Source organism: Toxotes jaculatrix, chromosome 5, assembly GCF_017976425.1.
Source record: "Toxotes jaculatrix isolate fToxJac2 chromosome 5, fToxJac2.pri, whole genome shotgun sequence".
Taxonomy (NCBI): domain Eukaryota; kingdom Metazoa; phylum Chordata; class Actinopteri; family Toxotidae; genus Toxotes; species Toxotes jaculatrix.
The window spans coordinates 1,555,997-1,582,259 of record NC_054398.1 but is presented as its reverse complement, the minus strand read 5'-3'; the positions used below and the strand labels follow the sequence as shown (position 1 = coordinate 1,582,259).

Here is a 26,263-nt window from a genome sequence, read left to right as displayed (position 1 = left end):
AATCCAGTGACAACTACATATTAGCACAACACAGCAGGAGCTAACCCAGCCTGTCATCATGTCACTACATCAGAGACATATCAGAGACATCCTGTTAGCTCCTATCTGTCCTCACATCGCCGCTGAATGTTAGTTAACGCTGGCTCTGTTGTCGCCGTGTCGTCCTTCCCACCACATCCACAGAGCCTGCTCCCCCCCCCGAGCACCGCAGACACTCACGCCTCTCCCGGCCAGTCGGTTTGCGTAGTTACCTCTCATCTGTGTTGTCTCCGTCAGCAGGAGGCGGCGGGCTGGCCGCGGCGGAGACATGATAATGCTGCTGTGCGCCTCCGCCGCTGGGGCGAACATCGACCTGCGTCTGTCTGCGGTCCACACAGGCGGGATGAGGACATGACGCCGAGGACGGGAGGCAACCCCACAATCCCAGGATAACCGCAACGAACGTCTCAGAAACCGCGACGAGCGGCGGTCACGTCCGCATCAACAGGCTGCTGGACTACATGACATGACGGTGAACGGAACCGGTCTCTGTAACGCTCCATCGATCTCCACCGCGCTACATCCTCTCTCTCTCTCTCTCTCTTTTTACCCCCCCCCCCCCCCTACCCAGCGCCCCTTCCCCCTCCACCTCCCTCCTTCTGTCTCTAAACAACACTCTCGTTCCTATGTGCACATTAAAGGAGCAGGTGCACTAATTATCTGGATCTTAGAGAGAGGAACCAGTTAATCGTTTTTGTGGAAGCTTCTGGGAGCTGGATAAAATTCATAAAAATGTTCCCTAAGCTGCATCGCACCACGTGTCACTGATGTGTTTTTTGCAGCTTCCCAATAACTTTGGTGTTACCTAACGAGTTTCCTGTTCCCTCTGATTCGCTGAGGCTGAGCTGTATCATGATATGGTTTTATGTACTACATGTGAATCTGTATCAGTGCAGGTAAATACTGTAGGTAACTGAGACTTGTGGAGCTAGTTAACCAGCTCTCTACACCGTGTTATTGGGTAGTAACTGGCCCCTGCAGAGGCTGGAGCTGTGATTATGATGGGATGATGCTGTGGTTGGTATTTAACGAGGGTTTCTCTTGGTAAAAGTGACTCCAGAGGAGCTGGAAGGCCTCAACTTAACGCAGTCAGACTACAGTAAGAGAGTATCTGAATCAGAAACAGCTGTTGACAACAAAGAGTTGTACGCAGGTCACTCACTATAAATACTGACAGATGTAGTGGAGCGCGCTGAGCAGTGTTTTGGGAGATCGGATACGTCTGTCGGAGTGTGCGTCGGTAAAAACCGTCTGAGACTCAAAATCATTCAGTCATCTCTGTTCACTAAAGAAGTTATTGCACTGAAGATGAAATCCGAAACCAGTTGGTAAATGATCCACTGACCTGTACTCCCATGCTTGTCATAGCAGCAGGCTCCATTGCGTCTTTTCTGTGAGAGAGGTGTTTCTCTTCTCTCCAAAAGTTCATACATGCAGAAAATGGGTTTTTATGTATGTACGTATGTATGTATGTTGGTCTGGTGATTTGGTGATTTCAAACCGTGACAAGGGGGCATGGTGGCCTCTTGGACATTACTGTACAGAGCGCCACCGACGGACGGTCGGCACAAAATCATCGTCCTCCTTCTGAAAGATCTGCTGCATTACCTTTACTTTGTAGTGAAAACTCAGCTGATCAGTAGAAAACATAGAAACACTCCCCGTCGGGGAATCGAACCCCGGGCTTCCGCGTGACAGGCGGAGATACTGTCCACTATATTAACGAGGACTGCTGTAACACCACGTCCTTCCTTATCAACACAGTAGTGTCGCTGTTTACTGCGCTGCACTTTTTATGTTGGAGGATGATGATAAATCACTTCTTGCTTTGGCTCTGTACTTCAGAAAACTGGATTCTGAAAACGTTTAATGTGTAACCTTGTGCATGTATTTAAACCATAGACTGTATAAGACATGGACGTAGCACCCGTGACGTCACCCATTGGTTTCGGGGAGTCAGTTTTGTGACCAAATGGGGCATTGAGCTGCGCCATCTTGGATTTTTGGCGGAAAGGCGGTTACTCTACGGGTCAGCCGGCCGAGAACCCGCCCACTTAGCTCGGAGCAATATTTAATATTTACCGGCTTTCACCGCTGCCTCCATCCACTATCCACTTACAGTTACAGCAGCACACAAACAACAGCAGCCGCTTACTGACGGAGCTGCTCTGTCCATGCAATGTCGGACTTTTTAAACAGAAAAATGAGACCCATTAACATGGGGGTCAATGGAGAATTGCTCACTTCTGGAGCCAGCCCCCCAGCGGCAGCCGAGGAACTGCAGCTTTTTGAACGCGGAAGTGATCCTCAGTGCTGAAACCTACAACTCCCCCCTTTGATTTAAACGTTGACTTATTTCTAGTTATTTGAACATATATTTCTTCCTGTTGTTACAGAGGAAGGTGACACTCTCCTCTAAGCCTCTGTGGGACAGTGAGGACATGTTGATGCTGCTGCATTACCTTTGCTTTGCGGTGAAAACAAAGCTGATCAGTAGAAAACATACAAACACTCCCCGTCGGGGAATCGAACCCCGGTCTTCCGCGTGACAGGCGGAGATACTGTCCACTATACTAACGAGGACTGCTGTAACATCACTTCCTGCCTTATCAACACAGTAGTGTCACTGTTCCTACATTTACTGCGCTGCGCAAAGTTTGTGGGTCTGCTAAGACTGAAGGGCTGTGGGTAAACAGAGAGGTTGTGTTGTCTGTTGCATCCAACCACTGACTGTAGTGTCAATAATTATTAGGTATAATGCAACGTGTAAATACTGTTATTACCATTATTCCATTAAACTGAGATCATGTTTGCTAATCATTGTTATCAGTGCTGTTAGATTTAATGCATTTGATTTATTAGATGTATTTACTTAAATTATGTTTGCTGTTAGATACTGATGTATTAAGGGACTGTTCCTTAAAGTGTTAATCGTAGCAGCACCTTTTAATGATGCCTGTTTGGTAAGTTTGTGCACAGGGAGCGGGGCCTGGAACAGGTCAGACGTGCTGGAGGTAGTTACTAACAGTGTTCATCTTGAAATGTAAGTAAATAGAGTTGTATGTTGTATGTTGGTGTTGCTGCTCATGGTAAAGATATAAAAACAGATTTGTGTGCAGAAGCTGGAGCTGGAGGAAGGAGTAATATCTAAGGGGGCGGGTTGTCTTGAAATTTAAATATAAGACTTTTTATAGATTGAATATGATTTGTGGGTTATGAGTCTGCTGAATAAACCTGAACAAACCTCACAACCAGATGGCTTCTCTCACATGTGCAGTCTAATGTGTCTTTTCAGATGTCCTTTGTCGTTTCCCACGGATCGAGCGGTTGGATGGTCTCTCTGCCGAGTGGTATTTCTCAGGTGCGCTTGATGAATAAACTTTTTCCCACACAGCGAGCAGCTGTAGGGTTTCTCCCCAGTCTGACTCCTGGTGTGGGTGATCCAAGTTCCTGTCCTGTTGAAACGTTTGTTACACAGCGAGCAGCTGTAGGGTTTCTCCCCAGTCTGACTCCTGGTGTGGGTGATCCAAGTTCCTGTCCTGTTGAAACGTTTGTTACACAGCGAGCAGCTGTAGGGTTTCTCTCCAGTGTGGGTTCTCATGTGTTCAGTGATTGAGTGATACTGGCTAAATTCATCAAAGGGTTTGCCTACTGTGAATTTTCATGTGTGAAAGTAACATTTGCTTGTGGGTGAATATTTTAACACATAATGGACAAATAAAGGATCAAGTTCCATGTGGACAAACTTCAAATAACACAAATTATATTTTCCACACTTCACACTGATTGTTACATGTTAACATGGCAAATGTTAATGTTTACATTCACTATCACATATATATGTGTGTGTGTGTGTTTAAAAGGGCTGAACCTCCCAGGAAACGTCGTCCAGCTCCTTCTGAAAGATCTGCTGCATTTCCTTTGCTTTGCGGTGAAAACAAAGTTGATCAGTAGAAAACATAGAAACTCTCCCCGTCGGGGAATCGAACCCCGGTCTTCCGCGTGACAGGCGGAGATACTGTCCACTATACTAACGAGGACTGCTGTGAGACCACTTCCTGCCTTTTCAACACAGTAGTGTCACTGTTCCTACATTTACTGCTGGAGGATATTGATAAATCACTTCTAGCTTTGACTCTGTACTTCAGAAAACTGGATTCTGAAAACGTTTAATATGTATTTGAAAGTTGACTTATTTCTGCCATACCAATCTGTAGATATTTGAACATAATATTTCTTCCGGTTGTTACACACACAGTGAAATGTGACACTCTCCTAAAAAATAAAAAAAAATAAAGAAACTCCCCGTCGGGGAATCGAACCCCGGTCTTCCGCGTGACAGGCGGAGATACTGTCCACTATACTAACGAGGACGTTGTATCACCGCTGTTTTCCTCGTGAACGGCCCAGTGGAGCTGTTATATGCAGTTATATGGACATTCCTGTTGTTCACTCCTAGGCTGCTCACCTTGGTTTTGTGTCCATTCGTCCATGTACGGAGCAGGTTTCCTTCTCTTACTCATCAATAATCCTGAAGAAATGTCTGAGTCATTGATCTGTCCAGTCCAACTGTTTCTCTCATCATTTTGTTTCTGCTGTTTTCTGTGGCTTTGCCTTCACCAGCTGTGGCATCAGATTCTGGAATGTTGACACATCAAAGACATGACAGCTCCTTCAGAATTCTCTCTCTCTCTCTCTCTCTCACACACACACACACACACACACACACACACACACACACACACACACACACACACACACACACACACACACACACACACACACACAGGTTAGGACACCAGACATATTTGTCTTTTCAAAATATCTACGTGTTTTACTGAGCATCCTAGGTTGTGAGGTTGAAAGAAATGGAAGTGGGACCAACCCTAACTAGAAGCTTTATCAAAGAGGAAAGTTTTGATCCTGCTCTTAAACCTGCAGAGGGTGTCTGCCTCCCAGAGCCAAACTGGTCCATGGGCCCACAGGAAAGGAGCCTGACAGCTGAAGCCTGCTTTATGTTGCACAAAGCTGCAAACAGCACTGGAACTGACATTTTCTAATTAGACGCTTGGTATTTTGCTTATTCCTGCATTTAATCTGTATACGTGTGTGTGTATTTAAAGAGACTTATTTCTACCATAAACATATATATTTATTTTTACAGGGGAAGGTGACACTCTACACAAAACCTCCGCTGGACAGTGAGAACATGCTGGATGCTGCTGATCAATAGAAAACATAGAAACACTCCCCGTCGGGGAATCGAACCCCGGTCTTCCGCGTGACAGGCGGAGATACTGTCCACTATACTAACGAGGACTGCTGTAAGACCACTTCCTGCCTTATCAATGCAGTAGAGTTCCCACGTTCCTACACTTACTGCGCTGCAGAATATGTTGGATGAATCTCATGTTGGGGAATGAGGCAATGAGGAGCCTGTAACACGAGCCCGCTGTGTGGCCCTGTACCATGAAGCCGGGTTCCTGGGTTATCCAGCTGTCTCAGGGCAGGACCAACCCGAAGCAGGTTAACTTCATCGGATCACACCAGAACCCGCCAGCAGGATCCTGTCAGGGCCACAAACATTTACAATAAAGTGACAAACATTAAAGAGAAGTAGACTTTTATAATGATCGGTCTTTGCTGAGTTCAACCTGACAGACTTTTATTTTGAATAACCAGAATTAAGCTCTTCCGCATTGTGCTTCGCAGTTTTACATTTTCCCGGAAATACATCAAAAGAAGAAGAAGAAGAAGAAATTTCCCCGGTGCGTCGTTCCGTTATCCGGCAGTCTCGTTGAGCGCTGGCGGTCTCACGCTGTTACAGGAATGAGGAGTGTGTCCGGATAAACCGGTGTGGACTCCGCTTCGCGTGTTTGTGGATGTTTTATCTCCGGTACGTCCCCCGGTGGAGGTTAGCTTATCCTGCTGACTGCACGCGGGGCTAACGTGTCAGTATTAAACGAATAGTATGGGGAGACATGCGCACATAGTTAGCATTATGTCAGGGTAAAATACCTAACGATGAATTACCCTAAACTCTCTCTGTGTGTGTGTGTGTGTGTGTGTGTGTGTGTGTGTGTGTGTGTGTGTGTGTGTGTGTGTGTACACAGAGGGGAAAACTTTCTGTCATTAAAATGTCAAAAGTCCAAATGCTGAGAGCTCTGGCGAATCAGAGACAAGCTGCTGCTGCAGAGGAGATACTGGGGCTGTTTGAAAGAAGCATAGCAGGGCTCAGAGACGCGTGTTCCTCCAGAGAGGACGGAGACGCACAACACAGGACCACAACGCTTCTCCCACTCAGAGCAGGTGTGTTATACACACACACACACACACACAGACTGGACAGTAAAGGTTATTACAGTATTATTACCAGCCCTTCCAGATTGTGTACTGATGGGTGGGATGCCGCCTACATCACTATAAGGATATCATCATATATCTCAATCCATTACTCACCCTAACCCCTGGACATGGTCAAGTGTGATAGGTCGAGGCAGCTGTCAATCATGGAAACAGCCCTTTAGCTATTGAGACCATAACTACTTGTTTTTTTTTGGCTGTAGACGTCCAGCAGGTGATTATCGGTGAACAGCTTCCACCTGAGCAGCAGGAGTGGAGCCCCGGCGTGGATCCAGATCCCACGCGTATTAAAGAGGAACAGGAGGAACTCTGGAGCCGGCAGGAGGGAGAGCAGCCTCAGGGGCCTGTGACGAGCGAAGGCGATGCAGGGAGAGCTCAGTCCTCACAGCTTCGTCACAGACAAACTGAGCAGCAGGTAAAAGCTGAAGTCGAAGGAGAGGACGGTGAAGAATCAGCATCAGGCAGGAAGCTGAGACTGTTGGTGAAGCAGAGATTGACCTCAGCTGTTGAAGACATATCTGGGCTGTTTGAAACAACATTAGCAGAGTATGAGAAAGAGATTGAAGGGCTGCATCAGCTGCTGCAGGATACTGTGAAGCTTGAGGTCCAGATTAACACAACAGGTTTGTAGAAGGGTTTTCAGAAAGTAATCTGTTACATTTATAAGTGAAATGGCAAAATAGCGATGATCTAAATGATCATTATAATATATATATATACTTTTTGAGTGTGTGGTGTATATTTCACTTTTGATTTTATATTTGACAAAAGTTGAATGATCCTTGAGCGTCTCCTCAAGAATCTACTACAGGAAACCCTGAGACTGGTTTGAGGACATGCTCACAGTTGCTATGAGTTTAAACCAGTCTGTTTTTGTTTTTCCTGATAGATGTTGCACATCTGCTGACGAGAAAACAAGAGGTTCCCCCTGAGAAGCATGAGTGGAGGACTGGTGTGGACCAGGAGGATCCAGAGCCCCCACAGATTAAAGAGGAACAGGAGGAACTCTGGAGCAGTCGGGAGGGAGAGCAGCTTCAATCACCGGAGGGGGATGATACCAACAAGTTCCCATTCACTGCTGTGCCTGTGAAATGTGAAGAGGATGAGGAGACAGCTCAGTCCTCACAGATCCACCACAGACAAACTGATGAACAGATGGAAACAGGAGCTGACACAGAGGACTGTGGAGGATCAGAGGGAGCCGGGAACTTTGGTTCAGCCACTGATTTACTGCAAGAGTGTGATGAGGAGACATATTCTTCTGTTCATGACACTGAAAACAGTGATGATTCACAAGAGCTGAGTCAACCTCAGTCAGGCTCAGTAACTCTCCACCACAGTGAGGACACTGCAGGTCAGAAAGGTTGTTATCCAGCAGAGAAACCCTGTGGAGGTAAAACAGCTGCTAACACACAGAACATGGCAGCGGACGCAGGAGGGAAAGCTTTTAGTTGTTCACTCTGTGGAAAAGCTTTTGGTGAAAAATCTGATTTGAAGAGACACGTCCGTTTTCACACGGGGGAGAAACCGTTCAGTTGTATCTTCTGTGAAAAGACCTTCACTGAAAAGGCAGATTTGAAGAGACACATGAGAGTCCATACAGGGGAGAAACCCTTCGGCTGTCCCATCTGCGGGAAAGGTTTCAGTGAAAAGACAGATCTGACCAGACACATTCGAGTCCACACGGGGGAGAAACCGTTCAGCTGCTCCGCGTGTGGGAAAATATTCAGCCAGAACGAGAACCTGCGCCGGCACGAACGAATACACACAGGGGAAAAACCCTTCAGCTGTCCGCTTTGTACAAAGAAGTTTACCCACAGAGGAGCGCTGGTCGTACACATGAGGATTCACACAGGAGAGAAACCATTTGGCTGCTCGGTCTGCGGGAAGAGGTACAGCGAAACAGGAAATCTGAAGAAGCACATGAGAGTTCACACGGGAGAGAAACCGTTCGACTGCACCGTTTGTGGAAGAAGATTTAATTATCAGTCTCAGGTGAAAACCCATAAGTGTTCTGCTGAGAGCAGCGTAACCATGGCCCATCACTCATGAGGAGAATGAAATCTCTCCAGTCAGTGTTGTAGTTAGTGATGCAGCCACGTCTGAATCCTGCTGAACACAGTTTGTGTTAGTGCAGATTACAGTAAGTTCTCATATAGTGGACAGGGCCTGTCAGGGACAGGACTTTATGTCTGATGTCCTTGTTTTAATTGTACTAAGAAGCTGTTTCTGTGTTGCTTTGATAAAATCTGTATAATGTCCGTTTATCTGTTGGTGTCCAAACCACTCTGCTGCTCTCACCTTCTCTTTTTAGCCATAACATTTTCATATTAATGAAACTCAACACTTCCTGCACAGGTTGAATCATTCTGAAACATCTGGACGAAGGCTTCCAGAAAATAACCACCGGTTAGAAATGACTGGAATTACAGAATGAAAATACACTCTGTGGTGTCTGCTGGAACAAGAAGCAAACTATAAATACAAAAACAACTGAGACAGTACACTCTGATAATTCCACTCCTTCCACACAAGTCTTACATGTCCTCTGTGTGACTGTGCTGGTGATTTTAGTCAAACTGTTTACTGGGACTCCTCCCCACACAGGAGACATATACACAGTGTCTGAAGGCTGCTGATGCATGTCCGTCCACAGTAAAAGTGGTGACTGGTTGAGGCATCACCTCTGTTGGGACAGTGGAGCCGCTGAGTGTCGACTGGACGTCGTGTGGATTCTACCTAGTTTAGTCTGTCTCTACTTACCAGGTAGCTAATGCTAACTAGCAGAGCGGCCGATGGCTGGTGATGGTAACAGCTGTGGCAAACTGAAGTGACGTAGTGTAGAAAGGCACACACGTGTCCCACAACTCACGCTGCGTGTCAGGACAAAGACCAGGCCACGAGCTCCAAGGAGCACCACAGATAAACACCAAACCGCCATGTTTCATTTAAAACAAGGCATCACAACAGAACTACACTTACAACTCTCATCAAAATAATCGAACTTCTTTTTTATTGCTGTTAAAAAAAACTTAAACAATTGCTGCTCTGTGACTGTTAAAAAAATAAAGTCTGATGTTGTTTAGAAAAAACAGTTCACGTTTCCAGTTCCGTCTGGTTTGTGGATTCAGACTCTGAACACGCTGCTAAAAGATTATACACAGAATTTCTGTTGGACATAACGCATCACTGAAAAGTGTCGTAGAACACAATAACAGACACACAATAAGAGACAGTTCCTCTAAAAAGAGAAGGAGCCTTTGGATTATAGTTACTGCCCTGTGCTTACAGTGTCAGTCTCAAAGATTTCCATTTATCTTTGTGTGTTAATTTACTATCTACTTCTGAATGAAACCACAGTGAACAGTCCAGCCACTGAACAGAGTAATGCTGCCATAAACCCAACATTTCCTGCTGCTGCTCCTTCACATTAAAAGCATTTAACTGGCGAAACACAACGCCTGTGGTATTAAACTACTTGTGTGTTATTAACCACATATTTCAGATACATTGATGATTTTCCAACCCTATCCACCAGCTATGTGAGATGGTTTAATCCTGCACAGATGGTGAGAAATTCAAACTGGGCCGTTTCTCCGTTGCAGCCCTGTAGTTGTATTTACTCTCTCAGAAACACACTTGTGGTATCTCACAGTTGACTGTCGGGTGTATCTTCTCCCACACACACCGCAGCCGAAAGCCTTCTCCCCTGTGTGGAGAGTCATGTGCTGTGCCACATTTCCTTTCAGTGTGAATTTCTTACCACAGACCGTGCAGCTGAACGGTCTCTCTCCGGTGTGGGTTCTCATGTGCACTCCCAAAGCTGTGGCCCATGAGAATTTTCTACCGCAAACGGGGCAGCCGAAGGGTTTCTCCCCTGTGTGAGTTCTGAGATGTCGCACGGCACTGCTTCTAGAATTAAACTGCTTCTTACAGACTAAACACACAAAGGCTTTTTCTCCTGAGTACGTTCTCTTCGGTGCGACTAAGTGTGCATACTTTGTAGACCTCTTAGTCTGGCTCTGCTGCCGCCCTCTCCTCTGCTTCCGGACATCATCGCTGCTGTCAGCTGGTCCACAGAAGTCTGGAGTCTCATCATCATCATCATTAACAGGTCGTAGATGATTGTCTACATCTAATCCTCTGCTTGGTTCTGATCCTCCACAGCCCTGTCCATCACTGTCTGCCTCCACCTGAGGAGCTGAGCTGCTGGGTGGAGGCTCTGCCTCTCTGTCCTCCTCAGTCTGTCTGTGATGAAGCTGTGAGGACTGAACTTTCTCTTCATCACCTTCACTCTTCACGGAGACAGGTCTTTGAAGCTGCTGTCCTTCCTGACTGCTCCAGAGTTGCTCCTGCTCCTCTTTAATGTGGGGGGGCTCTGGGCTCTGCTGGGTATCTGCAGATAATACTGAAATAACAAGCAAATGAATGCAGACACACACACACACAGTAGGTGTGTGTGCTGTATGTTCAACATGGCTCAAACACACAAAGAACAGTAATCCTGGAAGAACAGCTCAGCAGCTGTGCTCCTATCAAATTCCTATGCAGCTCATCTCCCTTCAAGCACAACTGATGAACCGACCTGTAAACATCCTGCCAGTCTCGGTCACACAAACCGCAAACACTTCTCATAGACGGACGCACACACATTCCCCTCCCTACCCGCCCCCCATCTACCGTCTGCCCCCAAACCTTATCTTTTGTCCTTTATCTTAAGAGCCCTTATGCTGTTTAGCAAACTACCCCTTTCATTTTACCCCCTGTGCACAATCACTGCCTCTTCACACCCTGTCTCAGTCCCCAGATCACATCAGATCACCACTAATACGAAACCTCGTCACATAACTAACAAACAATACGGAGAAACGTATGAGCTTGTGTTGGACACAGGGAACCACCAACGATCAATGGCGGACATTAAAACATCAACAAATGAACAAACAACAGGTGTAAAATACCGTGAAGCTAACAGTTGCTACCAACCTGCTCTGTGCAACCGAACTTCCGGCGTGAACACGGCGTCCAGCAGTTTGCGTTGCCGCTCGTTTTCCCGCTCTGAGCGGCCCAGCTCCGCTTCATACTCCGCTATGGTTCTTTCGAACAGTCCGATTATCTCTTCAGCCGCCGCGGTTAGACGCCTGTCCACCAGCTCTCTCAACAGTTCCACTGCAGACATGTTCAAACTACTCACACGGACACTTCCACGATATCTGCTGCTGCTGAAACCACTGACTTTCGTGTTACGGAAGTCGACAGAGAGACTTCCGGCCTGTATCTTTCAGAATAAATCTTCATCTTTCCAAACAAGTGATTATTCAGTTTTTTTCCCACGTGTATAGAAAAACCTTTGTGTCTACAATAGTCCTTTGTTAATGCACTAAATGTGTCTCCTGACCTGCTGTTTCACCAGACATCACAATTTTCACTTATCACTTATCTGGTGAATTATTACTATTATGAGTCAATTTTAATTCCCAACATGAACATGAAGTTTCATGTCTCAGCAACACACTCATGGTTCTCACTAGTTATCATCCACTGAAATCTTTTCCCACACACAGTACAGCTGTGTGGTGCCTCTCCTGTGTGACCACACTGTGCTGTTGACTGTGTGTGTTCTCTCATGTGCTTCCTCATGCCTGCTTTACCACACTCAGAGCACCTATAGGTTTTCTTGCCAACACTGCAATGACATTTTTCAGCAAACATACAGACTTAATAATCATTAATAAATACTGTTAATGAATGTAAATGATTTTTAGAATACATCTTTTTTTTATTAAACAAAAAATGTTTATTCTGCTGGGAATTGGGTTCTGTGCACATTATATATTTTTTTTCATATATGGGTGTATTTCATACATATATATGTTGTTCATATAAACGTATGTGTTGTATAAACTGCAGGTACATTCCTGTTTGTTTACAAATGTAGTGTAATGAAACAGACCAGTCAATTATCATTAGGTCAAAGTTCATTTATTGCCATTCAATAACTTTTTACAGACTAATTAGTAATTGCACTTGTAACTAGTTCTAATTCATTTGGTTGAATTGCTTAATGTGTCAATATTCACAGTCTCTTACAGAGCACAATGATATTGTCAAGCGTGTGTAAACTTGTTGTAGTGACTAGTTTGGTTACTATGGTTACACCATAACTCCATTTCTACCTAAAGTCCCTTTGTAACCTGGCCTTTATCTGCAGTACAGAGCAGCTGTCAGAGGAGTGTTGCTGATTCATGTTGCAGGGTTCTGTCAGATGACTTTGGTCTGTTTGTTCTTACTCATCACTTTGTGTTACACTCCTGAGGAACATCTGTATTACATGTTATTTGACTTTTCTATTCTTTATGTTTGCTCCAGAACAGAGAGTCACCTCCTCTTACCTGTAGTTGAGACATTGGAGGACAGCTTACATCAGCCAACTGTTTACTAGTTTGACTTTTGCCACAAGGCAAAGTTACGTCATCCAGTGATGCACTGCGCTGACCAGTCCGGTGTCTGGCCACACCAGTGTGATGCCGTTTGCGGTCTGAGCTTCGATAACCCGTGCAGCTTCACTTGTTGCTGCTCGCCCCTGCACACTTATGGCTTTTAACGTGTGACAGCAAACTAAAATTGCGTCCACACGCGCTGCAGCTGTACGGTTTCTCTCCTGTGTGAACTCTAATGTGTCTCTTCAAAGTTCCCTTCTCACTAAAGCGTTTCCCACAGAACGAGCAGCTGAACGGTCTCTCCCCCGTGTGACTTCTCAGGTGTATAACCAGCGTCTTCTTCTGGCTGAAACTTTTGTTGCACACTGAGCAGCTGAACGGTTTCTCCCCTGTGTGACTTCTCATGTGAGTCTTCAGATTGACCTTTGCACTGAAGCTTTTGTTACAGACGGTGCAGGTGAAAGGTTTCTCCCCCGTGTGGCTCCTCATGTGAGCGTGCAGATTTCCTTTGCAGCCGAATCTCTTGTCACAAACGGTGCAGCTGAACGGCCTCTCCTGGCTGAGGGGCTTCTTGTGATCGGCGCTGCTCGTACTTTTCAGTGCGCCTGGACCTAATTCTTGCTCTCCTGTCTCCTTCCAGTCGTCATCGCTATCCTCAGTCTCTGACTCACAACAGTATAAAGACAGCAGCTGGTGACGGCTGTCGGTCTCTGGGTCCATGTGCGGAGCTGAGCTGCTGGCTGGAGGCTCTGCCTCTCTGTCCTCCTCAGTCTGTCCCTGCTGAAGCAGTGAGGACTGAGCTTTCTCCTCATCATCCTCACTCTTCACAGACACATCAGTGAACGATAACTTGGTGATATCAGCCTCACTCAGTTCTTGAAGCTGCTCTGCATCCTGACTGATACAGAGTTCTTCCTCCTCGTCTTTAATGTGTGGAGCCTCTGCGTCCTCCCAGCCCAGACTGGTCCTCCGCTCCTGCTGGTCTTCTTTTCTGATAGTCAGTTTTTGGACACCTGGAGATAAAACTGAAACACAGAAAAACAGCTATCAATATAAAGCAAGATGATACTTTGATAACTAACAAACACGTTTCACATGCTCATGTCCCAGGATGCTGCACTGTGGGATCTTCTACTGGCAAAGGTTCATAAATCTTCCAAGAACCTCCCTGGGGTTCAAGGAGGAGGACATGGAGGAGGACATGGAAGAAGCAGGGACAAAGGCAGAGGAAGTAGGCCAAGGACAGGCAGAGAACTCTGCTGAAATCATGGTTGGTTTCTTTTGGTCAACATATCCTTTTCTAGGCTGAATCTAATCTGTTGTTTCTTTGCAGGCTTCATTAGTTGACATCTCCACTGCAGACAAGAGAGAGCAGCCACATGTCTCCCAGTTGTGAAATTTGAAATGCTGTCCCCCAGAAACCCACCAGGTCCTATGGCTGCAAGGACCAGTACAAAACCATGGAGCTGCACATGTCAAAACAGTCAGCAAATGCCAACAGAGGCCAGAACAGTGTATCAGCAGCAGCTTGGAGGAGGGCATACTGCTGCCAGGGCAGCTCAGACCTCAGCACCTGGGCTTAGATGACCTGCCTGAGCCTGGGTGAGAAAACAGAGGTATCTCTGATATTGTTTCACAGAACCATAAAATCAGAAAATATCCACATGAGGAAAGCTGGGGAAGCTTGGTCATAAATAATACCTGAAAAAATAATTCAGAATAAAATATGTCAATCACTGTTTTAGCTTCACTGGGGTTCAACTGTTCCCTTTGACAAGAAACGCATAGTTTTGTGTTACAAACCAACGCTGTAATATAACCCAGTACTTTCTGCATGCTGAGCCATTCATTCCCATTTCATACACTTTTATTATGAAGGTCTGCATCCGTCAACTTCCGACCTCAGTGTGGTTTCACCTAACGCAGCTGCAGCAGGCTAACGGCCGGATGCTAACACACCGACACGCTGCCTCTCATGTGAAGCTACGACCTGATAAAGCAGCGTTAGAGTCCAGCCGGTGAATTCACTCACACGCTGAAACTTCGCACGGACCTTTGTCTCTGAGGCCGTCGGGCTGGTCAACATCCTGCAGCAGTCTGCGCTGGCGATCGATCTCTTCTTCGTAGTTTGAAATGGTTGTTTCCAGCAGCCCGAAGATCTCCTCTACGGCCGCAGTCAGCCGCTGGTTGACAAAAGCTCTCAGCGTTTGAATCGTTGACATTTTCCCGCAGTAACCGGCCACCGAGCGGTGAACAGCTGCGCCTGTGCCGCTGCTTCTTCCTCCTCCTCCTGCTGGTGCTGCCGCCGCTCCTCCCGCTGGCATGTCAGCAGCACCTCCCTCCCTCTGCTCACAGCACCTCTCTCCACACACACACACACACACACACACACACACACACACACACACACACACACACACACACACACACACACACACACACACACACACACACACACACACACCTCCTAAAAAAGAAAAGAAACTCCCCGTCGGGGAATCGAACCCCGGTCTTCCGCGTGACAGGCGGAGATACTGTCCACTATACTAACGAGGACGCTGCAGCACCGTGGTTTTCCTTGGCAACGGACCAGTGGCGCTGTTATATGCAGTTATATGGACATTCCTGCTGTTAACTTCTCCTGTTGTTAACTTCCTGTCAGGGGGCTCACCTTGGTTTTGTGTCCATTCGTCCATGTACAGAGCAGGTTTCCTTCACACACAGACACACACAGACAGACAGACACACAGACACACACACAGGTTAGGACACCAGACGTATTTGTCTATAAAATATCTACGTGTTTTACTGAGCATCCTAGGTTGTGAAGTTGAAAGAAACGGAAGTGGGACTTCCACACCTCAGCCCTAACTAGAAGCTTTATCAAAGAGGAAAGTTTCTATCCTGCTCTAACCCTAACCCTAACCTGCAGAGGGTGTCTGCCTCCCAGAGCCAAACTGGGGGGCTGCTTTATGTTGCACTAGACACAGAGCACCAAGCTGCAAACAGCACTGGGACTGACATTTAATCTGTGTACTTGTGTATGTTTTTAAACAGACTTATTTCTACCATAAAGTGGCAGTGCAAAGGAGCTGCCATTGGACGCCTGGGTGTGCCGACTATAAACGGCCACTTGGTGGCAGTAGCATACGGTCTGTTTATAAAGTGCACTTGGTGGGGAAGGTTCCTGGAGGGTCCTTGTTCCCAGGGAGCCTGATGAAAGTCTCTCACAGGATCAGGGGCTCTGTCCTGGGGCAGGTTCATGCTGCTGAGGGTCCACCTCACATTAGTGGAATCAAATTCTGATCTGTCTTCATCACCAGAGGACCCTGTTTACTGTGTCATGTCTACGTGATAGATACAGAAAAAACTGATGTGAAATGTAAACAGTATCAGCTAGAACTGGAACTAGAATAGAATAAGATAATCTATCATGAACAGAGGAGAAGAAGAGCAGCTGCATGCTCACGTTTGCTGAATGGATTTTTTATCTGTGGGTATTTTTTATTTCCAATCATCATCCCAAACTCCCCGCTCGCTATTCTGAGCTGCAGCGATGGAAGAAGAGTGTAAGAGGAACTTCCCTGTTCACTGTCAGGAATTAGGAGAAACTGTGTGTGCAAATAAATCTGATCGTTTATGTATTAAGTGAAGTAAATTATTAGAAGCTTTGTTTTAAACCCACAGTGGAAACATCAAAACATGGAACTGAAATCTATAAAAATATCTGTTGCTCTTCTGACTCTGTGTTGTAAACTCAGTGCTTTTGTTAGTGTGAGGATCCTGCAGGAAAAACATATAGATATACTTTATTGATCCCCTAAAGGAAATTGATAGGTAATAATATCACTCATTACCTTTTTAATAGAGCATTAGCAGTAAGAACTGAGAATAATTACTGAGAATCTCATAATGTAAAATATAACTTGAGCTTGACTGTTAATAGGAAAAAAAATCCATAGATTTCATAAATATTTTCTTCAGAAAAATTCCTCCACAATAAAAGCATTTTTATTGCAGAGTATAACTGGATGCTACAGAGATCAGCCCGCTGTATGTACTGTGTCATGACAGATAACATTACTGAGTTTGAGACGCTGAGAGGACACTGAGGGTGTGTGTGTTCCAGTACATCACCACTAGGAGGCAGCTTCAGTCAGGTCCTCCTTTAGTCTTCCTCTTTAAGGCTCTGCTGTCCTCACCCTGTCTCTGTGTGCAAGGAGAGAAATGAGAGGAAGACGTTTACAGTCCATTAAAAATGTCTCCAGCATGTTTCACACACGTGCTCTGAAGGGTTTGTCTGTGTCTGCACACTTAACACAAGACAATGTAAAATCATGGGGATGCTGTGAAATCAACCCATCACTGATCTGACACAGGAAATACCTGAAACACCGTGCAGCAACAACAACATGCACGTCAAGTAATGAAAGCAGCTGGACAAGAAGTCAGTCCAATTCAATTCAGTCAAAATAATTACGCTGTGTAACGATGTCTCAGCTGTTTGGGTGGCCTCGGTCCATGGACCTCCACTGGAGGGACGATTCCCTCATTTGGTGCTTAGATGATGAAGGTGGAGACAGTCGCCTGACACACAGGTGGAAGACAGTCAACTTTCTGCTTTCATTTATAACAGTGCTGTACATATGTGTGTGTTCTCCTGCTCTGTGAGCCGTCAGACACAGACAGACAGCCTGACCATCCCGTCCATCCAGTCCTGTCTCTGTCTCACACTGTAAGTATTAATCTGTGAGTTGTAGCTGTCTCTAAGCTGATTCGCCCTGGATGTCTAACACAGCTTTAAAAGACACTGTGGTGTTAATACAACACACGGGCCTCTGGTTATCTGTGTATTCAGCATCAGCACTGTAACATCAGGACTATGACTATAACCCCACAGACACACCGGGAGAGTCTGCTGGCTCGTGCAGCTCAAACGGACACACACAGGAAGTGGCAGGACCATGGTCCGTGACAAAGAGTCCAACCAGCTGCTGCTCTGCTGTTTGGGAGCCCACCAACTTCTTCTTCTCCTCAGTGTGAGAAGCTAAATAATGTAATGCACAGGGTGTAATCCTCCTCTGTGTCAGATACCTGACAGAAATAAAGGCTCTTCTGGGAGGAAGAGCTTTTTGTCTACACGTACTTCTCCTTTAAATAATAAAAAAAAGTGACTTGGCAGAGGACTGTGAACAGTGTTCTGTGGTCCTGCAGCCTCTCTAATGGCTGACCAGCCAACAGAAGCAGTAAATTTCACTAATGACTTTCCAATGGTCTTTAATTCTCAATTTAGGAGGAGAGGAAATGTCAGGGCCGATGGAAAGGTTAATGGGACTTTCACCCACTAATAAACATGCCTTGATCAAAGAACAATGCAATTAAAAGCTTTCTTTTATTCACTGGACATACACACACACACACACACACACACACACACACACAATACGCACACACACATATGCATTACTCACAGATATCACAGAGATTTCCCAATTAGATTTTCAATTTTGAACTAAACGGATGAAGTTAATGAAATGGTCTTTTACAAACAGAGTCGTTTTCAGCTGCACGAGCCGGTGATGAATTTACAGAGAGGAAATCCTTCAGACTGGTCCAAAAAAAATGTGATGTATTTAATAAGTACAACACATTAAAGAGCCAATATTAAAAATTGGCCAGAAAATGGAATGATCACAACAAGATGACTGCACGCTGATGAAGGGGCGGAGGATCACACTGAATACAAGATGATGCTGTTACTGCAGCTCAATGCAAACAGCAGTTTTCACCATTGGAGATATTAAAGCGCACGACTTACTGCTGTTTTGTGGAAACTCACGACAAACTGGTGTGAAGACGATGTGGCTGCTGCAAGCAAAAGCTCCATCAGCTCACATTAAAGAGAGAGTATATGTGCAGGCGTAGATACAACCATCCACATGCTCTGAATCCTGCTGGAGACAGTGTGAATGTGACTGATACAGAGCTCATGTCCACGCACTCCTTACATATGGACATTACACCAAGTGTTGTTGTCTATGTCAAACATGTATTAGCAACATAACAGAGGCTCTTCCCCCCTGTTACAGTTTGTCCCCAGGCCTGAGCCTCAATAACACAAGAGGACGGCGAGTGTGTTATTACTGCTGACAACAGACTGGAGCTGCTGAGCTGTTCCACACCAACTGAAGCATGCCACCCATTACCCCACAATACAGCACACACACACACACACACACACACTGAATCCCTGAACACATGCACATCACCGACAGAGGGACAGCTGGAGCAGCTGGAGGCCTACTGACCCAGAGAGAGAAGACAGTGGAGAGCTGGAGAGAGAGGTTCCAGTCTCCGTCATTTTAAAGCCAGTTTTACACAGGTCGCTGTTCGATGCCAGGGACAGGTACGCCACTCAGAATGAACACTGATCATCTGTACTGAACCAGCTGGTTCTTCCTTCCTTTAACTGTTTGCTTTTCTGCCTCTGGACTCTCCTCTGGGGTCAGCACACTGTGACGCTGTCACTGTGCTCTCAGGAACTCATGAACCAACACCTGATTTTGTTAAAACTCATCTGCAGGAGTCTGTAATCAGATCAAGATCTGTGACATCACTCTCACAAGTCAGTCAAACATATTGTCAGTGGGTGTCGGACTCCAAACTCCCCCCCCCCCCCCTCCCATCCACCACCACGGCCTCAGATTTCCTCCGGCTGTTGATGATTTGAAACTCAGCACAGCTCACAGTTGAGTTTAATGATGAAGAAAATCCTTAGGATCTGAAACAATATGCAAATTCCATTATTTACAAATTAAAAAAAGAATCTTAAAAAAAAAAAAAAAAAACTTCATAAGCTGATCCTCCCCAGCCAATCCTGCTGGTAGATGTGTGTCTGTCTGCGCGTGTGAATGTTATAGTAAATTGCTGACTTCATTAAGGCAGGCCTCCTCTCCTCACTCATTTAATTACTAGAGAAAAGGTTAGTGCCACAACGCAATTTACCAAATGTGATTTCTTAGCAGCTATTAACTGTGTGTGTGGGTGTAGTGACAGAGAGGGGGAGGGGGATAGTGGGGTCTTTTTGTGCTCTGTGTGAGCATGTGTGTGTGTGTGTGTGTGTGTGGGGTAGTACCAGAGTCTCACTGGACCCACTCCCGTTGTAACTCCACGCTGCACTCCCCAGAACTGCTGTCACAACACGCATGAACAAAGACAGAGCAAACACTGGCAGAGTCTCCTGGAGAAGGAAGACCTGGATCAGAAAAACTAAGGCCTGGGTAAAGTTAAAGGGGACAGAGAAAAGGAGGGAGGAACAAAGAGATGAAGGTCAGGCAATGATCCAGATCAGGGAGAAAGAGGCTGCTCTGGATCCTCACTTTGCTGGGTCTCTTGCATCAGAGGATCCAGTCTCTGAATCTGGCCATGCAGCTAATGTTATATCCCATCAGACTGCCAGTAAATGCATTCAGAGGCTAAATAAAATGCATGTTCAGTACTACAGACCTGTACAAACACTCAGCTCGGCTGATGTTCATACCAGGTCTGTGGTTCCATACAGAGTCTGTCTGAATCACACTTCAACCATCAACACAGGCAAAACAATTCTTTATCTCACAAGTGATCAGCTTTATGTAGCTTACAGGTCCTTAATATTACACATGGTGTTTTACCTTCAGTCTGTAGCAGCACATCAGGTTAGTGTGGCCTGCTCTCCTGTGGTCTGAAACGTGTGCAGCACTCAGTACGGTAACACTCCAGATACTAAATACACCTGCTGACAGTCAGACCTTAATCAAAGCCAAATGCAGCCGTGTAAACCAAGCAAGGAAGAGATTCCACTTTTACCTTAATGCAGAATAATCAGTGATATCAAGGAGGATTCAGGCACCGTCGTCATGTTATTCACGCAGCAGCCAACTATCAAAACAAATATGAAATTCTTAAAACTTCGCTCACATGAAATGGTCTTAAATTTTCTGCCTGTAAACATCCTGAATTAAAAAAAAAAAAAAAAATTCAGTTTGAACATTTTGGGAGTAACCCCCCCCCCCCCCCCCCTTCTCTGGTCCTGTTAGCGTGTCGGGGTCTTTATCAGCTAATTGTTAATCACTGACCTGCAGTAAGCTGTTAATTGAGACTCTGTGAATTAAAGATAATAGTCATTAGAGCGAGAAGAGAGATCACCCATCACACCGAGACAGGAGATGTCACGGCTCTAAAGATGAGTGATGGCTCTCAGTGTCAGGAGCACGACAGCTCCGAGCCTGAAAGAGGGGAATGGATGCAGCGGGCAGCACACTGCTCCAGCTGCTTCTCTGAAAGAAGCTGCAGAAGATAGCAGGGCTGCAACGTGAAAGGACCGAACAAGACAAAGAAAATATATTAGTGACATCTCAGATGTGCTCACTCCAAATAAAGTGGGTCGGCTAATCTGGATAAACTTTGATTTTTTTCTTTCATTCTTTTTTTCTTTGTTCGTGTTGTTGCTTTGAGGGAACATCATGGAGAAAAGCCTCGGCTGGCTGTGGGTGCACATGGGTTACATCACTAAAATCACATGGTCACAACGCACTCAGCAGTTTCCTTGTACTTTTCTGTTTGTGACAGTTTACTGTTTGTTTTGTTACAGTGTGCACTTGTTTTTAATAATCACCACATCACTGTGGGAGAATATTCTCCTGTCATCTTTCTGTGCACATGCACCTGCAGAAACATACAGGCTGACCATGTTACATTAAAACCAATCTAACGCGGGTGATTCAGTTCTTAAAGCCCTGTCTGTCATCATGATATACATCAGTTACTGTCATGAATGATATTCATTTTCTAAATGATGCTATGTAAATCCCAAACGACAGCAATCTACACTAATGGTCCGATCTGACCTCATGTGGCTCCTGTTCATGGAGTTTAACGTGTTTCATTGTGTTTTCGCTCAGGACATATCAGAGACACTAATGTCACATAAAAGATGTTAGCAGTTGACTTGGTGATTACACTGAAAACCTGCCTGCATTTTTAAAGATGGGACACCAATAATCAAATTACTTCTCTGGGTCAGTTTGACTTGAGAAGGCTCATATTTCATAGATCTTAAAATTATTATTTCTAATTATAACACATAAAATCTGGACATGAAATACAGCATCTTTAAATAATAATAATAATAATTAATAGCATTGAACTGAGAGGCTTGATTTTCTGTGGACAGCTCTGCACGATGAATGACTTTATAAGTCTCGCTGTATTTATCAGGAAGTGATGACACTGCTAAAGATATTTTCACACAACAGTGGTTTTATTCTTCAAACCCTTAACAGTGGACTAAAGTGAATGTTATGATGTCTGTGGTGTCAGTACGAACAGGGTTGCTGTTGCTAACAATCGTTAACTGGGCTAAAAGTCTTAACTGAGGAAAACTGAACTCAAGCCATGAGAGAAAGAATGAGATTTAATCTACACTGCCACAGTGAACCCTGGATCCAACTGTACTGTCAGCCATCTGCCTCCGTTTGCACCTGTGACCAGCCAGGTTCACTGTGATGGTGCTGAACATGGGTAAGATATTTTCAGCCAGTATGCATCAGGATCTGCTCTGTAAATTCTTCTTTACTAATTCAAGAACAGTCAATAAAAAATGCATCACATTCATGTGGTTCCCAGGACAGGAAACAAAAAAAAAAACAAAGAAACGTGGCAGCAGTATTGATTGAGATAACATTACAAAAGGACGACATCTACACCCAACACACCAATTTAGCAATCAGTGTCATGGAAACATGGAGTAAACACACAGAGCAAAGACGAGAAGTGATGGACAACCAGAGCCAGATCAGGGAGGACATTCACGTTCCACACTAGAGGCCATCTTTGAACAGACACAGAGGATATCACCTCTTCTTAGAGACAGCAGGAATTTGTTAGATGCAGCATGTGGGTGGAGGTGGAGGTGGAGTACTGACTGAGAATATGTGCTAAAGATTTGGTGTCCCCTGCATCCTCTGAATGAATGCAATTTAAAAGAAAAAATCCTGAATGTGACAAAATCAAAGTTGTGTGTGTGCGTGCGTGCGCGCGTGTACACCCATGTGTGTATGTAGGTATGTGTGCTGCTGCTGGGTTAAGGACTTACAAAAGCAAGTCAAGGGCTAGGCACCAACTCACAATATTGTAAAGACAAACTGCAGCCCCTCCCTCCTTGAAGTAATTACTGTCCATTTAGATGATTACCTGTAATTACTTGTTAGCTGTCAGCATCAGACAGAAACTCTGCTTCTGAGACATAAGGGGGAGGAGGGGGAGGACGTGGAGGTGGAGGAAGGTAGAACTGGAGGAAAAGTTGGAAGGGGCAGAGGTGGCTGGAGTGAAGATGCTAGAAGGAGGAGGACAAAGAGGAGGAAGTGATAGAAACGGAGGGTTATGGGGGGGTAGAAGAAGATGGAGGAGAAGCAGGAGGGGAGGTGGAGGAGGAGCGGAGGACAGAGAGCAGAGTGTTGACATGTGTTTCTGTCAGTCAGGGTCAAGCGGATGCTGTCTCCTCTTTCAGCTGCTGTCCATCAGAGAGTGCCAGTGAATTAATCTCCCTTTCATTTGCAGAGATGAAGCAGACCTCTGACAGCAGCGGTAATTGCAGGGATACTGATCTGCTCTCTGATGACAGCGATGCCGCTTTCTCCACAAGTCATGTGACAGTCAGGTGGAAATGCTAAGAAGCGGCTCGCCCGCAGGTCCCTTTCTTTTATATTATTTTTGTCACAGCTCAGAACACGAAGGACTCAAATGCACTACTCAGAGATACCGATTCAAAAACTTCACATTTATTAAAAAGGTACCCGGGGGGGGGGGGGGGGGGGGGGGGGGCAGAGATCACTGGGATGCCAGTGAGGGAAAGGGGAACAGGTGAGCGGGTGGGCGTGGGGGAATCAGGTGACAGAAACGGCGGGGAGGGCTGGGGTAACTGCAGGGCAGGTGGGAGTGGCAGCGACTGAAATGATAAGACATTGGTGAAAAAGGCAGACGGAGAACGAAGGAACACACGGTGGACACACAGAGGACACACGGTGGACACACGGTGGACAAGACTCAAACAAATAACCGTTGGCCTCTAAAGGTTTTGGTAAAAAATACTGACTGACAGATTTAGTAAAACGTCCATTTCTACAGTGTTATTCATTCACTCTGCTCTGTGTCCTGTGTTTCCAGTCGCTAACATTCCCTGTCACTTCAGGTCTCTGCCCTTCCCTGGAGTTGTCCTCAGTGTGCTCCCACTGTCCCCTGCTCATCTCATATACAACCCAGCCTTAGCATTCCAACGCTGCCCTCCGCTTTGAGCTGCACTTTGCCTTCAACTGCTCCGTCCCTGAGCTCTGCTCAACTCCACACCGCTGTTTTCAGAACCATTAAATGAGAAAGGAACAGAATTACGAGCATGTATATCAGGTGTCAGGTGTATGTGCAGCCTCACCTCCCAGATCAGCAACACTGATCTTACAGGAGTGTAAATAACTGTCCGCGTGGCCTCTGGGAATCACTTTCAACTGGTCCAGACGTCCCTTGGGTCTGGAGTCAGGTCAACACTTAATAAACTGTCTAAATCACACTTCATGGCTACAATCAAAAACACGAGTTCTTTGGTGGATTTCCTTCACCACCGTGTGTCATGATGTGAACACATGTGCACACACACCTGTAAACTGAGAACTGTCAAGTTCCACAACCATCTAAATCATCTATTGGTACAAACTGCTAATTGTTGCAGAGGGACTGTTAGTTGTTACAGGGAACTGTTAATTGTTACAGCGCAGTGTCTTGAGATGATATTACATGATGATGGAGGATAACACAAGTCACAGCAGGAAAGAAGAAACAACAATCCCACTGACACTGCACTGAATTTTCGGTAATAATTAATTATAAATAATTATTTTCAGTTTGGAAATGAACTTTGCAACAGGACAACACCACCAAACTAACCTGGAAAACAGCTGAAACTAAGGCATTAAATCCACCTGATAGAAAGTTTAAACAGTAATGACTTAATACATAACTGTGGTCTTTATTTGATCTTTTTATGATCATCGCCACCATGGAGACTAACGTCCACTAAAGGCTGTGGACGTTAGTGAAACCTGCTTCTTAGATTTACGGGATACTCTGGCCTGATGATGGCACAGTGCAAAGGTCAGGGGGTGACCAAAATCATTAGGAGTTTTCCTCTGGGAACCTTGAACAGCAAATTTCCTGGAAGTCCAGTTTAGTTTCAAGACGTTGTGGTACTGAAGGATGTGCAAAGCAAGCAGGAACCACTCAGACCATCACTGGAAACAAATCAGGAAATGTGTTTCCTGCACAGCCAAACTGGTATTTTGGTTTTTAACTGAATAATTTACACAAATCTGTTTGATTTTTCATTCATTAGTAACAATATTTCTATTTAGTGTCAAAATTCAGAAAAGCAGTAAGAAAAGCAGCACACTGCATCAAAAACAACAAGAACAGATTAAGCACACAACCGTGGCGGCTCACTCCTACACACAAGAATGTCAATATTAGACAATTCTGCAAAACCTGACTGCGTCCTGCACTGACACTGACTGTAAATCACAAAGATCAGGATCATCCAGTATGGACATAATCTGAGGTGGACAGGGCTGCAACGCAGGACCGGATTTTATTTTCACCTTTCAGAACCATATAGCAAACATATAGCATGTGCTGTGTGACAGTCCTACAGCAGGAAGAGGGGATGGTGAGATATCACTGCATTACAGATCCTGATGTGAGGACCAGTACAAAGCAAAGATGAATGGAGAGAGGGCGGGAATGATGGAGGAAGAGAGAAGGGAGGGTAGAGAATGAGGGGGGAGGGACGGAGGAGGGGATGGAGAGATATCACCCTGTTACAGACGTGGATTTAAAGACATTAATAAGACTAATAGAGAACACAGGACATGAGTTTAATGTTCAGGTCAGCAGCATCTGATCATACGTTAGCTTCCATCGCTTCGTTCTCATTCGCTGCCGAGAGACAGATGGCCACAGGAAGACCACATCTGAATGTGCAGCTGACACGCACTGGCTAAAATATGAACGCACTCACAACTGCCAATTATAGTAATGCATTTAACACTGCTGCTCTGCATTAAATTAACCACAGCGCCGACCCCGGGCATATGCAAATGCTGTGGAAAATGCAGGGCATTAAGACTGTACTCTCAGGAAGAACGACAGGATCACTCATTTCAGCAAGTGCTCAGAACGACATAGTGACAAAGACCTCTAGTGGCCATAGTAATTATGACAGGAGTAAAAGGAGGAAGTCAGCTGATGTTGCTATAGAGCAACAAAGATCATGTAGGCAGGAGGTCCAGTGGACGGACGGGTCAACACACTTAGGAGACCACGGTAAGCTCCCTGCT

General features: G+C 45.5%; 3 protein-coding genes and 6 non-coding genes across 18 annotated transcripts in view; 1 reads left to right on the top strand and 8 right to left on the bottom strand.

Annotated features, from left to right (window-relative positions):
• Nucleotides 1–1,696: 1,696 nt before the first annotated feature.
• Nucleotides 1,697–1,768, bottom strand: trnad-guc. The gene has a single exon. It is a non-coding gene; the product is annotated as a tRNA-Asp (tRNA).
• A 782-nt stretch (nucleotides 1,769–2,550) lies between these two features.
• Nucleotides 2,551–2,622, bottom strand: trnad-guc. Its single transcript has one exon. It is a non-coding gene; the product is annotated as a tRNA-Asp (tRNA).
• A 1,385-nt stretch (nucleotides 2,623–4,007) lies between these two features.
• Nucleotides 4,008–4,079, bottom strand: trnad-guc. The gene has a single exon. It is a non-coding gene; the product is annotated as a tRNA-Asp (tRNA).
• Nucleotides 4,080–4,340: 261 nt separating this feature from the next.
• trnad-guc lies at nucleotides 4,341–4,412 on the bottom strand. Its single transcript has one exon. It is a non-coding gene; the product is annotated as a tRNA-Asp (tRNA).
• An 874-nt stretch (nucleotides 4,413–5,286) lies between these two features.
• Nucleotides 5,287–5,358, bottom strand: trnad-guc. Its single transcript has one exon. It is a non-coding gene; the product is annotated as a tRNA-Asp (tRNA).
• Nucleotides 5,359–5,875: 517 nt separating this feature from the next.
• On the top strand, nucleotides 5,876–9,471 carry LOC121181718 (zinc finger and SCAN domain-containing protein 22-like). The gene is made up of 4 exons (XM_041037819.1): nucleotides 5,876–5,935; nucleotides 6,153–6,348; nucleotides 6,606–7,025; nucleotides 7,292–9,471. Exons 2-4 carry the CDS (start codon nucleotides 6,177–6,179, stop codon nucleotides 8,452–8,454), a joined length of 1,755 nt encoding a protein of 584 aa, XP_040893753.1. The 5' UTR covers nucleotides 5,876–5,935; nucleotides 6,153–6,176; the 3' UTR covers nucleotides 8,455–9,471.
• On the bottom strand, nucleotides 9,428–11,642 carry LOC121181722 (zinc finger protein 771-like). Its single transcript, XM_041037835.1, has 2 exons — nucleotides 11,389–11,642; nucleotides 9,428–10,810 (listed from the first exon to the last, which is right to left on the bottom strand). Exons 1-2 carry the CDS (start codon nucleotides 11,579–11,581, stop codon nucleotides 9,981–9,983), a joined length of 1,023 nt encoding a protein of 340 aa, XP_040893769.1. The 5' UTR covers nucleotides 11,582–11,642; the 3' UTR covers nucleotides 9,428–9,980.
• Nucleotides 11,643–12,384: 742 nt separating this feature from the next.
• Nucleotides 12,385–26,263, bottom strand: part of LOC121181719 (zinc finger and SCAN domain-containing protein 31-like) — a 35,801-nt gene continuing 21,922 nt past the window's right edge. For 5 of the 10 annotated variants that reach the window (XM_041037820.1, XM_041037824.1, XM_041037826.1 and 2 more), the window contains 4 exons: nucleotides 17,323–17,429; nucleotides 15,307–17,051; nucleotides 14,875–15,218; nucleotides 12,385–13,867 (listed from right to left, as the gene is read on the bottom strand). In XM_041037820.1, coding sequence (XP_040893754.1) covers nucleotides 12,966–13,867; nucleotides 14,875–15,166 — 1,194 coding nt within the window. In that variant the 5' untranslated portion in view covers nucleotides 15,167–15,218; nucleotides 15,307–17,051; nucleotides 17,323–17,429 and the 3' untranslated portion in view covers nucleotides 12,385–12,965. The remainder of the gene's footprint in view (nucleotides 13,868–14,874; nucleotides 15,219–15,306; nucleotides 17,052–17,322; nucleotides 17,430–26,263) is intronic. The other 5 variants (XM_041037821.1, XM_041037823.1, XM_041037827.1 and 2 more) reach the window with 4 other exon arrangements.
• Nucleotides 15,327–15,398, bottom strand: trnad-guc. The gene has a single exon. It is a non-coding gene; the product is annotated as a tRNA-Asp (tRNA).

Coding starts and splice junctions, on each gene's coding strand:
- LOC121181718 (XM_041037819.1), top strand. CDS start 6,177: ATGTCAAAAGTCCAAATGCTGAGAGCTCTGGCGAATCAGAGACAAGCT. Junction 6,349..6,605: donor GCTTCTCCCACTCAGAGCAG/GTGTGTTATACA, acceptor TTTTGGCTGTAG/ACGTCCAGCAGGTGATTATC. Junction 7,026..7,291: donor GGTCCAGATTAACACAACAG/GTTTGTAGAAGG, acceptor TTTTCCTGATAG/ATGTTGCACATCTGCTGACG.
- LOC121181722 (XM_041037835.1), bottom strand. CDS start 11,581: ATGTCTGCAGTGGAACTGTTGAGAGAGCTGGTGGACAGGCGTCTAACC. Junction 10,811..11,388: donor AGTTCGGTTGCACAGAGCAG/GTTGGTAGCAAC, acceptor TTGTTATTTCAG/TATTATCTGCAGATACCCAG.